The sequence below is a fragment of the Tenrec ecaudatus genome, chromosome 10 (assembly GCF_050624435.1).
Source record: "Tenrec ecaudatus isolate mTenEca1 chromosome 10, mTenEca1.hap1, whole genome shotgun sequence".
Lineage (NCBI taxonomy): Eukaryota > Metazoa > Chordata > Mammalia > Afrosoricida > Tenrecidae > Tenrec > Tenrec ecaudatus.
In genome coordinates this window covers 79,770,151-79,789,797 of record NC_134539.1, presented here as the reverse complement: position 1 = coordinate 79,789,797, position 19,647 = coordinate 79,770,151, and the positions used below count along the sequence as shown (strand labels likewise).

The 19,647-nt window shown below is 45.5% G+C and overlaps 1 protein-coding gene across 1 annotated transcript in view; it reads left to right on the top strand.

Annotated features, from left to right (window-relative positions):
* GARNL3 (GTPase activating Rap/RanGAP domain like 3) overlaps nucleotides 1-19,647 on the top strand; it is a 167,321-nt gene that overhangs the window by 72,956 nt on the left and 74,718 nt on the right. Inside the window, exons 4-6 of the mRNA XM_075559100.1 lie at nucleotides 5,336-5,435; nucleotides 7,859-7,977; nucleotides 19,005-19,069. Of these exons, the coding sequence (XP_075415215.1) occupies nucleotides 5,336-5,435; nucleotides 7,859-7,977; nucleotides 19,005-19,069 (284 nt within the window). The remainder of the gene's footprint in view (nucleotides 1-5,335; nucleotides 5,436-7,858; nucleotides 7,978-19,004; nucleotides 19,070-19,647) is intronic.

Genomic DNA, 19,647 nt, shown 5'->3' with positions numbered 1-19,647 from the left:
GGTGCCAGTCTGCTTCCGAAACGAAATGCAGCCATGCAGAGCTTGGGGCACTTCTGCTCGGCCCTGTCGGTCACTATAAGTAAGAATTGACTGGGCAGTGCTGAGTTTGCTTGCAGGCTTAGATCTGAAGCTGCTGAGCATAACCTCTGCTTCCGGTAAGCGTGGAGGCACCAGAGGAGTCCACCTGCTGGTAAGCTACAAGTCAGCAGGCCTGGGCTGATGCTCTCTGGGCTCCAGGGCCTTGGGATCATGACACCAATCACTGTGGAGGCTGACTGGCTAAGGCTGAAATTCCTTGGTTGGACACCACCTCTGTCTGCTCAGCTGATGTTGCAGCTGCCTGGTGGACCCCAGTGTGGGAGTACTGCCAGCTGTGTATGGTTGTAAAATGAATAACTGTTAACAATGAATCTTCCAGAAAGTCTACATGGAACAAAACCCAGTGATAGGTGCTTTCAGAGACACCAAAAGGTCAGAAGGTAAATGGCAGCATCTTGAACATATGATCAAAATGAGCATCGCCAATGAGGGCAGATGTATATCTTGAAATAATAATCTGAACAGTACAAGAATCATTTTTCAGTATTCCAGGACAGGTGTCACTTTTCAGTATTCCAACCGGGTTTGCATTACCTGAATCTAATCATAGAGAGATATCAGAAAAATCCAAAATGAGGAATGGTTTGTTTCACTAAAAAGAGGACAGGCTGTTTCCTTGTTAAAATGTCAGTGTTAAAAAAGACCGAGCCTTTTACAACAGAATGTGCCAAATTAAGGGACTCTACAGACACATGACATTTAAATGATCCTTTACTGAAGGGGAGAGATGCAGTGAAGGACGTTGGTAGGTTAATGAGCAAAACTAGAATGTGGATGGTAGCTTACAGGACGGTATCAGTTGTTAAATTTGTGCAAGTTGATAAAATTGTATTACAGTTATAGAAGAAAACATCGCTGTTCTTGAGGGAGTATGCACTGGAGCATTTATGGACATCGTTGTCTCATGGTTCCGGAAAAAAATGTATATGTGTACGTGTTTAGAGAAAGGGAGACAGGCCACATGATAAAACAAGTAGAGTAAAGTGTTAATAGTAGGTGTAAAGCTTGTGTATGGGGGAGTTTGAGAAAGCTGATGAGAAAATGGAATTAAAAGATCATGGAATTTTCCACGATCGTGTGAAGCCTCCTCGCAAACGCTCTTTGCCCTATTCTTCTTCCTACTGTTGCACACGCTTAAAATTAGTTTCTAATGAAGATTTATATCAGCTCTATGTATTTTTCCCCTTACAAACCTGCTACATATGTGTAGCACACATCTTAAGAAGTTGTATTGCTATCCAATCCTAGAAGCCTTTAGGGAGCAAACATAGCAAAATGTAAAGCTATTGTTTCTGAACGCATCCTCCACCGGGGCTGTACCCTTCTGCAGGCCGGGTTTCCCGCTGAAGAACTCCGCGTCTTTTGGTTTGCACCATGCCACCGGCAGGGTTGGCATCCTCAGGGCATTCACATCGTGCTCCTGCTCAGTGTGTTTAAGTGTGAGAACCACAAGGCAGTGTTTCTCAAGGGGGCGAGTAGGACTAGGCCAGACGAGGGAAATTCTCCCAGTGAAATTCTTGAAGGGCAGCTGAGAAAAGATTCCTGGGTATGTCTCCCCTGGCCTTTTTCTCACCAAGGCAGCTTTCTGTTTTCTTAGAACTTCTTCCTAATAACCCGGCACGACAGTCCAATGTCCTTCGAGAAAATCTATCACGGCTAACCCCTGGAATTCCCAAAGGCAGTCGCCATAACTTTGGGAGCTGGCCTCGCGGCCTTGAATCTAACTGACCCTCCCGATCCGCTCAGAAGCCGTTGTTTGGGTTAGACAAGTGATCCTGAGCACCGAGGCGTGTCGAAGCATGTTTTGTGTGGCATAAACCTGTGCGTGTGTGACCTGGCACCCCAGCAGCAGTATCTTTTTGCTAACTCACATATGATATTTAAAAACCCAAAAAATGCCAATAAAGCACAGTAATATTAAGAAATTGTAACCTTTGCTACATTAAAAAGGCTGCAAGTGGACAGGGACACACGAGAGGATGTCATAATCTAAACACCAAAATTCAAAGTCCCGGTAGTTTGCTTTGGGACTGGTTTCGGTTCCAGCTCTATTATGGATCATCTCTGCAGCCTTAGCCACACACCTGGCCCTCTGAGCCTCAGACTCCTCATCTGAAAAGCCTATGACAAAAGGGAATCTTCCTCATAAGCCTGGTCAAGGTGCCACACAGCTTCCAGTAAATGTCCAGAGCAGCGAGAAAGATGGGATGCTTCTGAATTAATTTTATAAGGTAGCATAACCCTGGAAGTATGACAGAGATATACACAGAAAAGAAGCCTATAGATTCCCCCGAACTACCAAATATGATCTATAAGCGATCTTTTTAAATCTGGCAGTGCATTGAGAGAATAGCAGGTTCTAGTGATGTAGCAGAGTGCATTCGAGACTTTAAGGACCATTCAGCATCAGAAGAACGGAGTGTAACTCACTCCGTTTATACGATTTCCTCCATTTAGCTTATTCTTTCCAGATTGTTGCCCAAAATACTTCCAATAAAATTCAATAATGATTCCTGGAGGGGGGAATGCTTCTTCGTGAACTAAGAATGAAAGGAAACATTTTCAACACTATAAAGCTACTGACTACCAACTTCAGGTAAATACCAGAGGCATGTCAAGAACAGAAGAGTATGTTCCAGTAGTCTGTCTTCTGCCCCGTGGTGGCACAAAGAGTTGAGCATTTGCTTACTAGCCTTATCTTCATGAACTCCTTGACCACCACCAGCAACCTTGTGAGATGGAGTCTATTTTATCTCCTTGTTTTCAGACGAGGGATTTGAGGCCTAGAGTCAAGTATGCTTCCTAAGTTCAAGCCCATCCAGGGGCACCTCAGAGAACAGACCTGGCGATCTGCTTCTAGAAGACCTCAAGGTGGAAACCCCGCGAGCAGTTCTCGTCTACACACACGGAGTTGTCATGAGCCACAGGTGACCCCACAGCAACCAACGCCAACAACATACATGATGCAGTGCATATGTCAATTGGGTTTCAATCGAGTGACATCCAATCATTCAGAATCATGACTGGATCATCTCAACCCTTATCCAAGATCCAGACATTTGCTGTACAAAGGTTTCATGGGAAATGGCAGAGTGTTCGTGAGATAACTGACAACACTTGGAAGTAGTGGATCCTTACCTCATGGCATGTATCAAAAGAAATATCAGGTAGACTATAAAAGTGAAGCCATAAAACATCTGGAAGAACATAAAGGTGAATTATTTTCTAACACTGGATAGACAAGCCGTATATAATAATATGAATGGTAGATGTCTTAGAGGGGGAAATTAAGAAGTGTGCTTACATTTTCAAAACTACATTGTGGCTAAAATTACATAAAGTTTAAAAACAAAAAATGTCAGAAAATTATTGTAATCTACCTAAAAGATTCTCGGTTATAAGTAAATCATTAAGAAAATGAATACAATGGTGAGAAAATGGACAACATAAGCAGCTAGCTCATAAAAACACAATTTGTAAATGATCAGTAAATGTATGAAGGGTATGAAAGAAAACATAAACAACATTGAGGATTATTTTTGCCGTTACATGTAAAGAATAAGAAGGTGCCCAACTATCAGGGGGGAAAAAGCGTCTAGGGTCGTAAAGGTTTGTCTCAAAACAAGCAGTCATCTTAGTGAAGGGTCAACTAGGACCACACCACCAGCCTGTGTGATCCAAGGATTGTAAATAATAAAATCCAAACCCGGTGGGGAGGGGGGAGTAGTACCAGGACCTAAGTTCTAAACACTCTGTTTTCTGAACAGTGTGGATGACAGTGGAAGCCCCAGGTCTATTTTCAGGTCCCGACATGGATTTGACCTCTGATGACGCCCCACTGACCAGAGTCTAGGGCCGTGAGCAGCCTTGGTAGCAGACAAAGAGCGTTTCACGTGCATTTCAGCAGCTGTGGGCAGGCTGGATGTGACACTTTGACGTTGGATCTCCCTTCGAGCCTATTTTGAATTTATTCTAGTTTTTAATATAATCTGCTTTCATTTTGTTGGGATTTTTCTATCTTTCATTTGGTCATTGTTTCTGGGTCCTTTGAGTTTTGTTTTTCTGTGTAGGGAAGTCAGGGTGGGTTGGTCTATGAAGACAGCAACCGGATTAGCAATTACCTGGAGGCTTGGAAGGGGGGGTTGGGGGAAAATGGGTGTCAACAGCAATGGGTACAAGAAGGAAGAAAATGTTCTAACGGTGATTGATTTGCGATAATGATTGTACCACCCTTCTTAATATGATCAAACTGGTTTTGATATGTTAATTATAGCTCAAGAAAACCATGTGAAAAATAAATACATTGTCAAGATTAAATGTCAAGGGTATCAGAAGGGAAAACCCTCAGCGATTGCTGGGAAAACTATCATTTTGTTCCAGTAGGTCCTAGATGTCAGGTTTGCATCAGGTAGCAAATCCTCAGCAACTTCTAAGCATTTATCCTAAGGAAACAACTGGGAAGCAAGGATGTAAGTGTGAAGTTAAAGAATGGTCGTCACTATTGCATTTATGAGAAACTATTGGAAGCAGCCTAATTGTCTAGTATTATTAAATATGTTCATTGATAGAAGAATCCATCGCCATTAAAAGGAAGTATAGACATATATTTGTTGCCATGGAGAAATACATTAAGTGAAAAAAGCAAGCTACAAAACTGTTTACTCCTTTTGGCAAGAAAAATACACATGCATCTACACAAAGCAAAAAAAAATTATAAGAAACCATACCAAAATATTAATGATGATGGGATAGAGGCTTCAGATTAGTCACAGTATTCACCATAATTTCTACATAAGTAAGTTTTCTTTTGTGTAATAGTTTCTTGAGGTTCTCCGAAGAATCTGAACCTGAATCAGATACTGCAGGGATGTGTCCTAGGTGATAAATGCCTATGTCAGGGGTAACAAGCAGAAAACGTTCCTTTGGGGGCACCGACTCCAAAATATTGGGGAGACTTTGGACCAGAAAGAGAGGTACTTTGTACTGAAAGCAAATTCAGAAAGAGCTGACCTCACCGGCTCACTTTGTTCTTGTTGCTGATGGACTTCCAGGCTGTGTTTGTGATGTTGACTTATCCTGGACGTCTTTACACTGAGAACACATGGTTACTGTCCTTGCTTGTACACTTTACACAATGATTTTCCTGCTCTGTGGTTTCTGGTTCATTGCCAACTATTTGATTTCCTGTTTGCTTTCTGAGTAAGCCTCTTAATGGCTCGACTTTGTTCCATTACAGAATGCAACTGCTCTGCCAGGTACTTGGCGAAGAACAGATGTGCACCTAGAGAACCCAGAGTATCACACCAGATGGTATTTCAAGTATTTTTTAGGACAAGGTAATGATACCACTAGAGTGGTTGGGAAGAAAGGGCGTTCAAACTGAAAATTTGTGATGGTGTAACTTTTGGTGCCCTGTATGAGTGTGGCACGGTGGGTAATATGTTGGGCAGCAGTTCGAAACCACCAGCTACTCCTCAGGAGAAAGCCGAGGCTTTGTACTCCTGTAAAGAGTTACAATCTCGGAAACCCACGGGGCGGTTCTACCTGTGCTAGAGGGGCCCCATGAGTCAGAACTGACTCGGTGGCAGTGAGTTTATATGAGTGAAACTGACCAATTTAGGGGCATTAATGGGAGGTCATGGCCCTTCAAATTCAATAGTCAACTTTGTGAATTAAAAGAAGCTATTCCGAGTTCCCCGGCCCCCCAAGAGTTTTTCCTGTGTGTGTTTTTTTTTTTTTGGCCAGTAGTTTGTTTTTAAAAGGAAGGGCAATTAGGGCTGTTAGATCATCTTAATAAGTGACTTAAAGATGAGATGAATTTGCAGGTGGAAACACAGCTAGCTCTACACTCAGTGCCCTAAGTGCCCTACTTACAGAGGGATCTACACTTAATTCCAGGAATGTGGCAGAGAGTGAGATGTGGGCCTAAGTGCCCTACTTACAGTGGGGTCGACACTTAATTCCAGGAATGTGGCAGAGAGTGAGAGGTGGTCCTAAGTGCCCTACTTACAGTGGGATCTACACTTAATTCCAGGAATGTGGCAGAGAGTGAGATGTGGGCCTAAGTGCCCTACTTACAGTGGGGTCGACACTTAATTCCAGGAATGTGGCAGAGAGTGAGAGGTGGTCCTAAGTGCCCTACTTACAGTGGGGTCCTCACTTAATTCCAGGAATGTGGCAGAGAGTGAGAGGTGATAAACTGTAGGCTCTGGTCATTTATTCTTTAACAACAAATATTTATTGTGTTAGACCAGGTTACCTAGAGAAACAAATCAAGTGACACTCATCTATGTGTAAGAAAGAGCTTTATATCAAGTAATTATATGTATTACATATATCATGATATGTGAATTATATGCCAACAAAACTGTTAAAAAATTTTTGAAGAAGTAATTATACATATCCAGGGGACATCCTAGCCCGGTCCAACTCAAGTCCCTAAGTCCCTCTTCAGGCTCACGTAGCCACATTGCCAGTGAGACAGAAAGCAGAACCAGGAAGCAGGGTGCTCCCAGGCCGGTGGGGGCCACGTCTGGAGGCAGGAAGAGTTCCAGCGGAGTCCCAGCAAGGAGTAAGGCAAAGTGGCAGCGAGAGAACAGTTCCCAGAGTCCCTCACTCTTATGAAAGGCTTATGGCATCAGGCTGTGACTTGATTGACAGCTTTGAGTCCATGCTAGACGGGAGTGTCTAGTTGACATAATCCCTAACTACCACAGTGATATGGCACCTTCAGCATCAGGATGCAATCAGGACTCTTCCCCTCATGGAGCTTACAGAATGAGTTTGAGGCTTGGTTCTGCCATTATTCACCAAAGGCCCTGAGACCAGTGAGGTACTCTGAATTTCCATGTCTGCCAAGTAAGGGTATTACTAGGACCTGCCTAAGAGAATTTTCAATGAGCTCTGCTGGTCATTAGTAACTGTATGTGTCTATAAAGTGAAGGACAGAATTGAAAGGTGTAAACAGGGGAGTGGTTAGTGACACAAGATATTGGGAAAGAAAAACTAACCAAAATGAGAGGCGTTGCTTTATCAGGCCAGTGCATTGATGTATAGAGATTAGACCCAAATGATTTGTTTTCATCTAATGCTATATGTTTATGAGAAGTCCGTTTATTTGGCAAAGCATGATTTATTTAGGGGAAGAGAATGGGGAAGCATTTGGGGAGAAAGAAATTAGCCAGAAGGTTCTCGTTTTCCTCAGCGCTGGAGCGCACTGGGGAATTCGGAGTAAAATTCAGGCATACCAATGGTACCTCGGCCACAGTAGAAAACCGGACTCGACTGGTTTAGACAACAAGAGGCATGAAAAGAAATCCAGATGGCATGCAGGCTCCAGGGTTGGTAGATCCAGAAGCTCAGTGAGGCCGCCAGGGGCCCAAGTTCTTTCTCTTCTTCTGTGTCCTCATCCTCTGCCGGACAGTTTTGCCCTTGGGTTGGCCGTGCTCTGGGTCACAAGGTGGTTGCAATAATTCCAGGACACCTTTGGGAGTGAAGAAATCTTTCTAGAAGCCACTTGGCAGATTTTGCCTATATCATTGGCCAGAAATGAGTCACACATTTATTCCAATCCCGATTGTTAGCCAGGAGAAGGGGGGCCGTGATTAGTGTAGAGCGATCAGGTTCTCTCAAGGCCGGGTTGAGGTGATTGCTCCTTGATCACGTGAGCAGAGCTGGCTAGCACCGGAAATGCCCACTACTACTTCTGCATTGGAGATCCAGCTTCCTTCTCACTGTTCTAAACTTGTGTCTTTTCCAGTCCACCAGAATTACATTGGGAACGATGCCGAAAAGAGCCCCTTCTTTTTGTCTGTGACCCTTTCTGATCAGAACAACCAGCGTGTCCCTCAATACCGTGCTATTCTTTGGCGGAAAACAGTAAGTAACCTTGTCTTGCATTTGCGTGTCATCGTCGTTCCAAAGCTGAAGCAGCGTTGTTGGCAGGGTGCCTTAGGGAAGCCTTTCCATGGAGTTCTTGGAATTTGGGCATTCCAAGGTTGTAAGCGCTGCTCAGAGGCGGGGCCTTCAAACCTGATTCACAGCGACTTTCTCTCTTTACAGAACCAATCAAACATGTCAGACTGAAGCCGCTGGTAGAACTCTTCGATTTCTGTATCACTAGCTCTACCAGTTGATGTATAAATTTGAAGAATAGTTGTAGTGATTGGATTTCCTTGTGTGAAGATAGATATTGTCGTATCACAGACAGCATCGCACCTGAAGACCAGTAGGTAACTCGTAATAAATGGAGGAAAGATTGAAGTTGTCTAGGATTTTGTCTTGCTTGGACCCACAATCAATGCTCATGAATGCTCATGGAAGCAGCAGTCAAGAGGTCAAACTAGGCATTGCACTGGGTGAATCTGCTGCACACGACCTCTTTAAAGTGCTAAGAAGCAAAGATGTAGCCCTTTGAGGACTAAGAGGTGCCTAACCCAAGCCATGTTACTTTCAAATGCCCGTGTGTGTGTGGTAGTGGACGTTGAATTAGAAAGACTGAAAATGGATCGATGTGGCGGCAACGAGTATTGAAAGTGCCATGGAGTGCCAGAAGAACCAACAGACCTGTGTTGGAAGAACTGCTCCTGAGAGGCAAGGATGGCGAGACTTTGTGTCACGTGCCTTGCCATGTTATCAGAGGAGACCAGTCCCAGGAGAAGGGCATCCTGTGTGGTAAAGAGGGACGGTATAAAAAGGAAGAAGATCCTGGGCAAGATGGATTAACCTAGTGGCTTCCACGATGGGCTCAAATAAGAAGGACTCGGAGAATGGCGCAGAGCAGGGTGGCATTTCATTCTGTTGTACGCAGGATCCCTGTGAGTAGGGCCTGATTCTCGACGGCAGCCAACAACAACAACAACAATCAGACATGCAAAAGTCCCTCGATAGCTGGCCTTTGGAAATACAGAGCTATAGTTTATAAAGTGTATCAGTTCATAAACCTGGTTATTGGTTTTAAGTGCTCTTGAGTTGGTTTTGACTCTTAACAACCTTGGGTATAACTGAATGAGACACTGCCCAGGTGTACACCATCCTCGTAACCATTGCTAAACTTGAGCACCAGGTTGTAGTCGCTGGGTCACTCCATCCCCTGGAGGGTCTTTCTCGTTTTCAATAATCCTCACTTCCCCAAGCATGATGTCCTCCTCCAGGGTTTGATCTTTCCTGAAAACACGCCCCAAACACGTGAGACACGCTGTCTATACTTCTCCCGAGACAGATTTGCTTGTTCTTCTGGCCGCATGTCATGTTCCATATTCATCACCAACACCATAATTCAAAACCATCCATTCTTCCCCCATGTCCCAGCTTCATCATCTAGCTCTTGAATATATAAATTGAGGCAATTGAAAATACCATGGCTTGGATCAGGCATTCCTTAGCCCTCAAAATACCGTCTTTGCTCTTTAACACTGTGAAGAAGTCTTCTTGACTGCTATTTCTGAGCATTGATTACAGATCCAAGGTGAGGTTTTTGACATCTTGCACCTTTCCCTGTTTATCATGATGTTATCTTCTGGTCCAATTGTGAGGATTTTTGTTTGTTTGTGTTCTTTATACTGAGTTGTAATTCATATTGAAAGCTGTAGTCTTTGACATTCATCAGTAAGTACTTACAGTCCTCTTTGCTTTCAGCAAAAAAAAAATGTGTGGTAGCTGCATATTGCAGGTTTGTAATGAGCCTTTTTCGAATCCTCATGCGGTTTTCTTCTTCATGTAGTTCAGTTTCTCCGATTCCTTTCTCAGAATGCATATTGAGTAAGTACGGTGGAAGGCGACGACCCTGGTGCACACCTGTCCTGATTTTAAACCATACATTATCCCTTCAAATGACTCCTCCTGGTCTGTGTACAAGCTCTATGCGAGACCAGGAATTGTTCTGGAATTTCCATTTTTCTCAATGTTATCCACAGTTTGTTACGATCCACCCAGTCGAATGCCTTTACAGAGTCAATAAAACACAAGTAAATATATTTCTGGTATTCTCTGCTTCCAGCTAAGCTCCATCTGACATCAGCAATAATATCCCTATGCCGTGTCGATGCACTGCTGCAACTATTTCCAATTATCTTCTGCAAAATGTTACTTGCATGTGATATTTTTGGATAATTTCCTCACTCTATTGGGTGAGCTTTCCTTTGAAAGATCACAAAAGTAAATCTCCTCCAGTCAGTTGGCCAGGTAGCTGTCTTCTGAGTTCTTTGTACAGAGAAGCGCTTCCAGCAAGGAAGCATTTCTACTGGGATTCCTTCAACTCCTGGAACCTTAATTTTCGCTAATGCCGTCAGTGCCTCTTGAGCCTCTTCCCGCAGCACCATGGGTTCTTACTCCGTTGCTACCTCCTGGAATGGTCGAACACTTACCAATTCTTGTGGGTACCGTCACTCGGTGGATTCCTTCCATCATCTTTTTATTTTCTTGTCAAGTTTTTTTTAAATCATTTTATTGGGGGCTCGTACAATTCTTATCACAATCCATACATACATCTGTTGTGTCGTTCCATCACCTTTTGATACTTCCTGCATCATTCAATATTTTGCCCATAGGATCTTTCGATATTGAAACTCAAGGCTGGAATATTTTTGTTCAGTTCTTTCAGCTTGAGAAATGCCAGCTATATTCTTGTCTTCTGGCTTTCTAGCTCTTTCTTTCACGCTGCCCTTTGAAATCTCCTGTTCAACTCTTTTACTGCCTTTCTTGCATTTGCTTTAGCTACTCCAGGTCGTTTTTGGGAGTTTCCTCGGACATCCACTGTGGTCATTATCTTTAGCTGTTTCGAATAATAAAATAGAGAAATAGGTTTATTGTCAACTAAAAGAAACACGATGTATCAGAAGAGCGTTGACTTGCTATGAGTCAGAAAACGCATCCCAGGTGGTGGGACTCAAGCAGCCCATCAGCCCATCGACGCGCCTAGAGTTTGCTTCACCGTTAGCACCTTTGATCCAGGTGGCCGGAGACCAGCTCCAGACTCTACCAGATGCTGCTCTGCCTCCGGGCGCCTCTGGACATTGAGTTTGGGTCAGTGAGTTGGTAGAAAGACCTTTCAACCTAGCTTTCTTCAGCTAATGATGTTTTCTTTGGCTTCTTTTCTGAATTCTCTTTCTAGTAATCCTTGTATTCCATCTCTGACTTTCATCTTTCCTTGTTATGTTCTTCTCTTGGAATCCCCCTCCCTGACCCCTCCCCCCAAACACACACACACACACACACACACACACACACACCTCCACCCTTTTCTGACGAGGATTTTTACAGAGACAATATAATGCCCTAGAAAGAGCAAAGGATTTGGAGTCAAGCAAACTAGGTTCATATCACCTCCATAACAGGCTCATTTTGTATGAATCTAGGAAAATTGCTAGTGCATCTGAACCTCATTTTCGTCATTTCAAGATAGGGAAAGTGTCAGACTGTAGCTTACAGAATGGTGACAATTAAGGGTCTCATTACATTAAATGAGATCTTGTCTGAAAACCCACAATTGTAAACCAATTAGAAGCCTAATGGATAAGAGGTTTTCGTCTTGAATTGGTGAGTACAGGATCTGATAGGGAAGCCATGTAACTACACTGAGAAGTGTTAGCTGTTTTGTTTGGTAGTCCCATTTTCTGGGTGCATTTGTTGAAATCCAATATTTTCATAATTGCCTGCTGAGTTTTATCTCAACTACATCTCAAGCACTGCCATCAAGTCAATTCTGACTCATAGCAAGCAACCCTGTAGAACAGAGTAGAACTGCCCTGTGGGACATAATGTGTCCAAAATTACTATGTAGCTCTTTTTGCAAAAGAGATAATATAGAAAAAATTTTAAATAATTTAAAAAAACAGCCGCGTGCATGCATACATACATACAAGGGGATTTCAAAAGTTCCTGGAAAAGTAGCATTATGAGATAATGGAATTTTTTCCATAGACTTTTTTAAGTCCCCTCACTTATAGCAGCAATGAAGCAATAATTTTGAAAAGCCCAGAAAACTTTCCTGAGACAGAATTAACTGTATGGAAATTTTGTAAATATCATGGATAGTAATAGTAATGGTAAGTGGCTGGTCTTGGCACAAGGGACTCCATTTTGAGTTCGGTGCCTCCACCTTAACTCTCAGAACTCACCTCTCACTGGCCTCCCCTCCCCTCGCTGAAAACCGCAAGTTCTGAGAACCAAACATCCCCAAAGCCAGGCCGTTCTTTGAAGATATGGTCACTCCATCTGTCCTTGACATATAGATAAGATTATGACCCTTCTGAAGCACCTGTGTGCACAGATCCTCCCCAGCTTTGATCCTTCCCAGCTGTGCCTGCCAGCAGTGGGCATAAAAACGCTGCCAGGATTTTTCCCGGCACGGCTTCAATGGCTCAATACCCTGAACCCGCCCGCAAGCTTCTCAATAAAGCCTGCTTCTAAAACTTTGCCAATTGAATCTTTGGTTCTGTTTCGTGCCCCAATAAACGTTACAATAAGGTACTGGTATACCTGAACTCATTATAAGAATTAACATTCATTGATTATTTTGTATATGCTAGGTGCAGTAGAAGTCACATGAGCCCAGGAAGATTAAATGGCCTGGCCAGAGCCTTATGCCAGTAAACGGCAGACCATTCAGAACCCAAGTCTGATTGGCCAAGTTCTCATCTTCTGTAAAACCAAAACTAAACCAAACTCACTGCCATCAAGTCAATGCTGACTCACAGCCACCCCGCTGTGGGTTTCCTAGTCTTTAATTGTTTACGGGAATAGCCCTATCTTTCCCCAGGGAACTTCTGGTGGTTTCGAGCTGCGACAATGTGGAATGCAGCCCAGTACCTAACCACTATACCACCAGGACTCCTTGTCTTCTATATGATAGTGCTTCAGAAGTTCATGAAGAGATTCCATTGTCTTTGAATTCCACTCTTCCACGACCTTTCTGAAGCCCCTGTGGATGTAACTTTGGTTTCGACTCAAGCTTCTTGTCTCCCTAGATTATGAGTTCCCTCAAAAGGAGAGGGCAAGTCTGCTCTATTCTCAGTATCCCCCCCACCTAGCCCAGAGCCAGCACATAAGGAGCCCCATCGCTATCTGTCGAAGGAATGAACAAAAACCACCAATACTCACCTCCAAGTGTCGACTGTGCCGTCTCCAGCTCAGCAGCCAAACTCGTGGGAATGTATGGAAAACTTATATAGAATCTTCCTATGTGGTTCGGAAAGTTTTCTAAGGCAGGTGTTAAGTAAAAACTACTGTGAAAGTGAAATGATTACATCTTACTCATGAATAACGGTCGGCAAAAAACAGGCGTTGTGGCGGCTCCCGCCTTCCTCGGGCCGCTGTCCTGGAGTTCAGTTTTCCATCGCCCTAGCGCTGCTTGAGCAAAGTGGATGCAGCAGGTTCAGAACACTGAAAACTGCAAGTCCTTGTTTTTTTCTTTTCCCAAGTGCAGGTCTGTAGTCTTTTCTCTTATTGAAAAATAACAGTGCCTCCGTCCAAAGCTTTCTGTTTTATATTTAACTTATTTCGTTTCCAGTCTCTTCTGATGTAAATACTCTCTTTGGGATGGCAGTCTCTCTTGAGCAAACAATCAGTCTTTCTTATTTCTACCCCCTCTTACTGCTCCTCTGGAAGTTGCTATTTGGGAGCATGGGGAGAGAGTTGATGAGATATCCTAGTGGCAGAAGAGGGCCTGGGGTCCGCATGGGGTCCTTGGGGTTTTCGCTGGTTTTTGCTGGTCTCCGCCAAGGAGCTGGTCTGCTCTCTGAACCAGCAACCACAGAAGCACAAGCAGTTCCTCTGGCCTTGGGGTCAATGCCCCGAAGTCCATAGTCTCAACCACCCGCCACTTGTTAGGAAGTCCTTCAAAGCACTTCACAATCTGTCACTGGGTTGATTACAACTCCTAGCACCCTACCATTGTGAAGCCTGGACTCTAGTCTCTGACCCTCCCAGAAGCCCTTAGGGCACGTCCCCGCTGGCTGGGGAAAATGGGAGGGGGTGGCAGTGTTGCTTCAAGCCAGAGGCTGTCATCTCTCGGCCTTTACTGCTGAGAGACTGCCCTCGCAGTGTTAAAAGTGGACTTTCAAGATCCCAGGGCAAGGCTGCGTCTTCAAAGTGGGCTGGACCACGTTTTATTGTCAGTGCCTCCAGGTCATATTTGATACATAGCTCTTCGTTCAAGGCCTGCCTCCGGAATGCCTCTGGGTCCCGCGCATCTTGATATGATGCCAAGCACTGTGGCCTCGAACCCCTTGGCCTTCCTGTCACCTTTCTCACCTCCTTCTGTTAGGTTTCCAGGATGGCTTCCTCCGTTCTTGCTTCTCAATGCTGAAAGAATTCACACGGCAGAAGCACTTTTCCAAAGCCAAGTACCTTTTGTTCGGGGAAAGGGCAAGTTTCCAATGATAAAGTGTCAGGGAGTCCGTGCAGTCTCTGGAAAGCGTGCAAGGCCGCACGGTAGGGGCTGTGGGAGAGGTCACGACCAGAAGGGCTGCTTCAGGGGAGAGGGGACGATGGCCAGAAAGTGGAGTCCACAGACCCAAAAGAGGAGTCCAGGAACCTAAACAGGAAGAGAGAGTGCGAGCCCTGAGTGCACAGCACGTGCACAGGAGTGCTTTCGCCCTCCGACCTGCAAGAGAGCCTCCTGCCCTCGGTCTGTGCTATTGATCTCCTCCTATCCCCGCTGGGGTCAGGCGTGGGGGCGTGGTTGAGGGTATTGGCCAATCTTAGTGGCGGAGTTCAGGCACACCTGTGATATGATGTTGTTACCACCTAGTGTGTGCCCAGGTTGACTTCCCCCTTTGTGTAGGTGACCTTGGTCTGAGCACCCCCATAGGTGTCTAATGGGTGTCTGATTTCTTTGCCACCCCTTGGTTGTGGCATAGCCATCTAATTTTTGTTTGGCGTAGGTGTTTGCTGGAGACAAGCCCCTCTACCCCTAAGCTTCCCACCTTTCACATCCACTGAGAGAGCAGTTTGTTTCCCGCTTCTCGTGCCATTCGGAGATGGGCTTTCTCAATGTTGTCTTCTTTCTGCAGGAAGTGTCAGTCACCACCTCCTCACCTGGGATGGTTGCCAGGTGCTGGGGCGGGGAAGAAAACCAAAAAATAGCCTCACTGCCATCGAGTCAATTCCGACTCATGGCAACTCTGAAGGACAGGGCAGCACGGCCCCTGCGGGTTTCCAAGACTGGGACTCTGTACGGGACTAGAAGCCTCTTCTTTCTCCCATGGTGCAGCCGGTAGTTTTGAACTGCTGACCGTGTGCTTAGCAGCCCAATGTGTAACCACTACTCTATGGGACAAAATGTATGTGTGCTGGGGGATGGATGAGCGAGATCTATTTATGTTTATTTTCCAAAGATAGTGTCTTTGTTGCAAATTGTGATCAGCACTATGAAGGAAGCAGAGATAGAGAATGCTATGGTTGGCCTGCTTTGGGTCATGTAAAGGCTTCTGGGGAAGTGACATTTAAACAGAGATCGGAAGGATAAAGAGCACCGGCACATACGGGCGATAAGAGGGCGCAGAGTGTTCCAGACATGAGAATGCAAACGCATGACCGACTCTTAGTCGGCGTTAGAAAACAAGGTGGTGGGACTTAAACCCCATCATTTAAAGTGGAGGCTCACTGTGAAGGCACTACAGGGCTGGACAGAATGACTATCAGTCCCCTTCTATGGAGAAGTGTCCATGTCTTCATCCCAAACCTCTGAACTGTTCCCAAAATGATGTACCCAGGACTGAGTACGTATTTGCTGAAGGCAAGTGTGAAACTGAAAAAAACTCAACCCAGAATATCGGCAGAAGGAGTCAAAGTACCTCTTGGCCCCAAACTAGTGCTGGAGGCGTGGGAAACCCCGGTGAAGTATATGACTCAGCCCTCCCGCCTCCTGTGTGCTCACAGTTTGCCAGCTTATGAAACAGAAATAGAGCTAAACATATAACTCTACTTTAAACATTCTGGCATGTAACTGCTGTGTTTCTTCCAAACACACCAGAAACTACTTTTAAAAAAAGATCCATATGTATTGTGAAAATTCTATCCAGACAATACAGCAAGTTAAAAAAGATCAAAATCTACCTACTCAGAGATATCACGGTAGCACCCTTGTCGACACTGGCCTTGTGTATACACTTCTGTCTAGACCAGGGGTTCTTGACCTTCCTGGTGCCACAGCCCTGTGCTACAGTTCCTCACGTGGTGGTGGCCCCCCCCCCAACCATAAAATTATTTTCGTTGCTACTTCATAACTGTCATTTTGCTACTGTTAGGCATCATAATCTAAATATCTGATATGCAGGATGTATTTTCATTGTTACAAATTGAACATAATTAAAGCATAATGATTAATCACAACAATATGTAATTATATATCGTGAAAAATTTATGTGTTTTCCAATGGTCTTAGGCAACCCCTGTGAAAGAGTCGTTTGACCCCCAAAGGGGTCGCGGCCCACAGGTTGAGAACCGCTGGCCCATAAGCACTTGTAGATCAGTGCAGTAGTGTCTGATAGGCACTTCGTGTCCTCCTTGCTGGGCTCCTGTCAAGTTGCCTCATACGTACTCGACTCTGCCCGTCATGCACTGTGTGGTTCTGCCCCAAAGCGCTGGACTTTTAACTGGAAAGTGACTCTGGAAAGCCACAGAGGGAGGGGCTGGGGAGAGGAAGCCTGTCATTGTGGTGAAGAAAAATGCATATGCACGACCTCAGGAGCCTGGAGTGTACAGCCATAACGGTCGCTCATGAAGATGGTACTGCCACTCAAGCGCTGCTCTGAATCCTTCTGTGGCCTGTTCCGTGCGTTCCCTCCTCAGTCTGCCCTTGGCTTCTCTTTAAAACTGCTCCGTGTGTATTTATGAGGGCAAAAAGAAAGTAGGAGTTGAGCAAGAGTTACCTCTTCACTGCAGGTTGGCTTCCCACAGAAATGATTGCGATGTAGGCTGGCCGCAGAGGGAACCTGGTGTCACTAGTGGAACTCAGGAAATTTGAGAACGCGTGTCCCTTTCGGAATAGTCTTTTATTCTTGAATTTCTTAAAAATCTCTGTAGCACACTCTCTAAAAAGAAAGGCTGGCTTCACTCCCTTGGTGAATGAAGGGGCCATAAGAAGGGCTCTCACCAATCCAGTGCTCACCTGTAAAGACGTTCTGCGCCCCAGCCTGCAGCGGGGTGAGGTGGTCAGGCGCTCCAGGCTGTGGGGTGGCGTCGATCCAAAGTCGATCCAAAGTGATCGTGAACTTGAGGCGGTTCAGGAGCTCCCTTTAGCTGCCGCTGGTGGGCCTTAGACGGATGGGCTCAGATGTGCACTGAAAAACAGAGAAAAGTCATATTTGCTTCGTTGGCTGCTTCCTGGGACAACAGTCACAACTTTCCCTCGCTGTTTGTGAGGCCGCTTCAATTGATAGTCCATGTTAGGAAGCACGTTTTAAATGTGGACCGGATAGCAATTGCTTTTGATAACCATATAGTGTAAATCCTCTGGGGATTATAAATCTGGACCACAGCTTGTTTGGAAATTAGATAAAAACAATGGGACTCCTCTGTGCTCGTTGGTTGGGGTGTGGGTCTGAATCGCCCAGGAAATTCTGGGTTCTCTCCCTTTCACTCAGCGATCACTGACCGGACACGTCTTGTGAGTTAGTCAAGTGGATCCTCATTGAGAGAGGAGGAAGCAGACTTTAAATAAATAAATGCAGATCCATGTAAATATACAAACGGTGAGTCCAGGTCACTTTTAGTTCCGCAGCACGTTTAGGTCCCATGGGCCCTGTGGAGACTGATTTCTTCTTCTGATCTTGGAGGCTCATCAGGTACTTGGCTCAGAGCCCAGACCCCTTTCCTCTGGTTCAGACGGCTCATCTGCTCGCCGCAGCACCGAAGGCCCCGAGGACCAGCCGGTCGGTGCGTGGAGAGCAATGTCCTAAATCCATCAATGTTGAGGAAGAGGTTCATGGCAGGTGCTTTCAAGACCGAACAAGATGTTGTGCTGGCATGGGAGAGATGCAAATGAAAACGATGCGATAGCGCTCTGCTCCGGCATTGAGAGCAGAGTTCAAACACAGAAAACAACAAATGCTGGAGAGGGTGTGAAGACTGGCACCCTCGTCCACTGCTGGGGGCGCTGGAAACCAGCACAGCCGCTGTGGAGAGGGGTGTAGTGATTCCCCGAACAACTGGGAATAGAAGCGCCCTGTCGCCCAGCAGTCCTCTACTGGGCGTGCGCCCTACAGAGTTAGGGCCAGAGCACAGACAGCACAGGCCCAGGAAGATGGAAACGGGCGAGATGCCCGTCAGAGACGAATGGGTGGATAAGCTGTGGAACACCGCGCAGCGTTAAAGAACAGGGAGGAAAGTGTGAGGCGCTTGGCGACATACAGGGAATTGCAAGACGTGATTCCGTGTGAAATCCGTCCGTCATAAAAAGACAACTATGGCAGGAGGCTGCTGTTTTTGTTGCTATTTTAATCAAGAAAAGGTTTTCACACTATAAGTGAAAAGACCGCGATGGGCCCCAGAGGTGGGAGGGGACAGGAGGGAAGAAAAAGTCAAGGCCTAGGCTTCAGCGTGCAGACAGATGGTAGCTTGGGTGAAAGGAAAGATAGTATGCAACCAGAGGGAGACGGGTGGAAATCATGGAACAAGGCAAGCCACTGGGAGGGTGATAAGTTGTTGAATACAGTGACGGTGAGATTCTCTGTGGACCCTCACATCAGTCTTCTTGAAATGTTTTTTTTTCTTGAAACAGTGTGTAAGATTCTCCCCCCTGCCCCCGAGTCTATAATGTGTTTATTCAGAGACATGACCCCTGGAGAACATGAGAAAGACAGGTTATGATTTTTTATATGATTTCTTTTTCAATGGTCAGGCAGGGCTCATTCATAGACAGAAATTGCTGAATTTCACACTAATTCCGTGTTCTGAAATTCCAGGGTACCCAGAAAATCTGCCTTCCCTACAGCCCCACCAAAACGCTCTCTGTGAGGTCCATCTTAAGGTGAGTACTCAGCAGGAGCAACGTATCCCCAGGGGTCAGGGTGGAAGGCCTTTATAGTTTCTCTCCAGGGGGCATTCTGGGGCTGACCTTGACTGTGCTCCAGACATTTCACTGCACACTTCATGGGCTTCACCTCAGGTCGGCTTGAAAGCAGCCCTATAAGGCAGGGACTTTTATTCTTGCCATGTTTCAGGTGAAGAAATGAAGGCTCAGTGAGAGGGGCCATCTGCCCACGATTACACGGCTGGTGCGTGTTGGACCTGAGGCCCGATTCTGGAGGCTCGCTCCTAAGCACCGCCCCATGCTGTGTTGCTTGCCTGCTCTTTCTTTCTTTCTTTCTTTCTTTCTTTCTTTCTTTCTTTCTTGTATGTGCTCAGTCTTTTGTTGTGCAGAGACTCAGTAAAGGGGGTTTAGTCCTCTCTGTGTGTTTTTTTCTACTCTGAAATAGAAATCCAGATGTCAGCAAAGGCCTCTCTGAGAGAGGATGTGCTTATTCTTTACCAAACAGAAAGTGAAATGAAACACCTGGCTGTTCTCTGCTCAGCCTCCTGTGCCCCTTCCCGCCGCCTCCCTCTTTC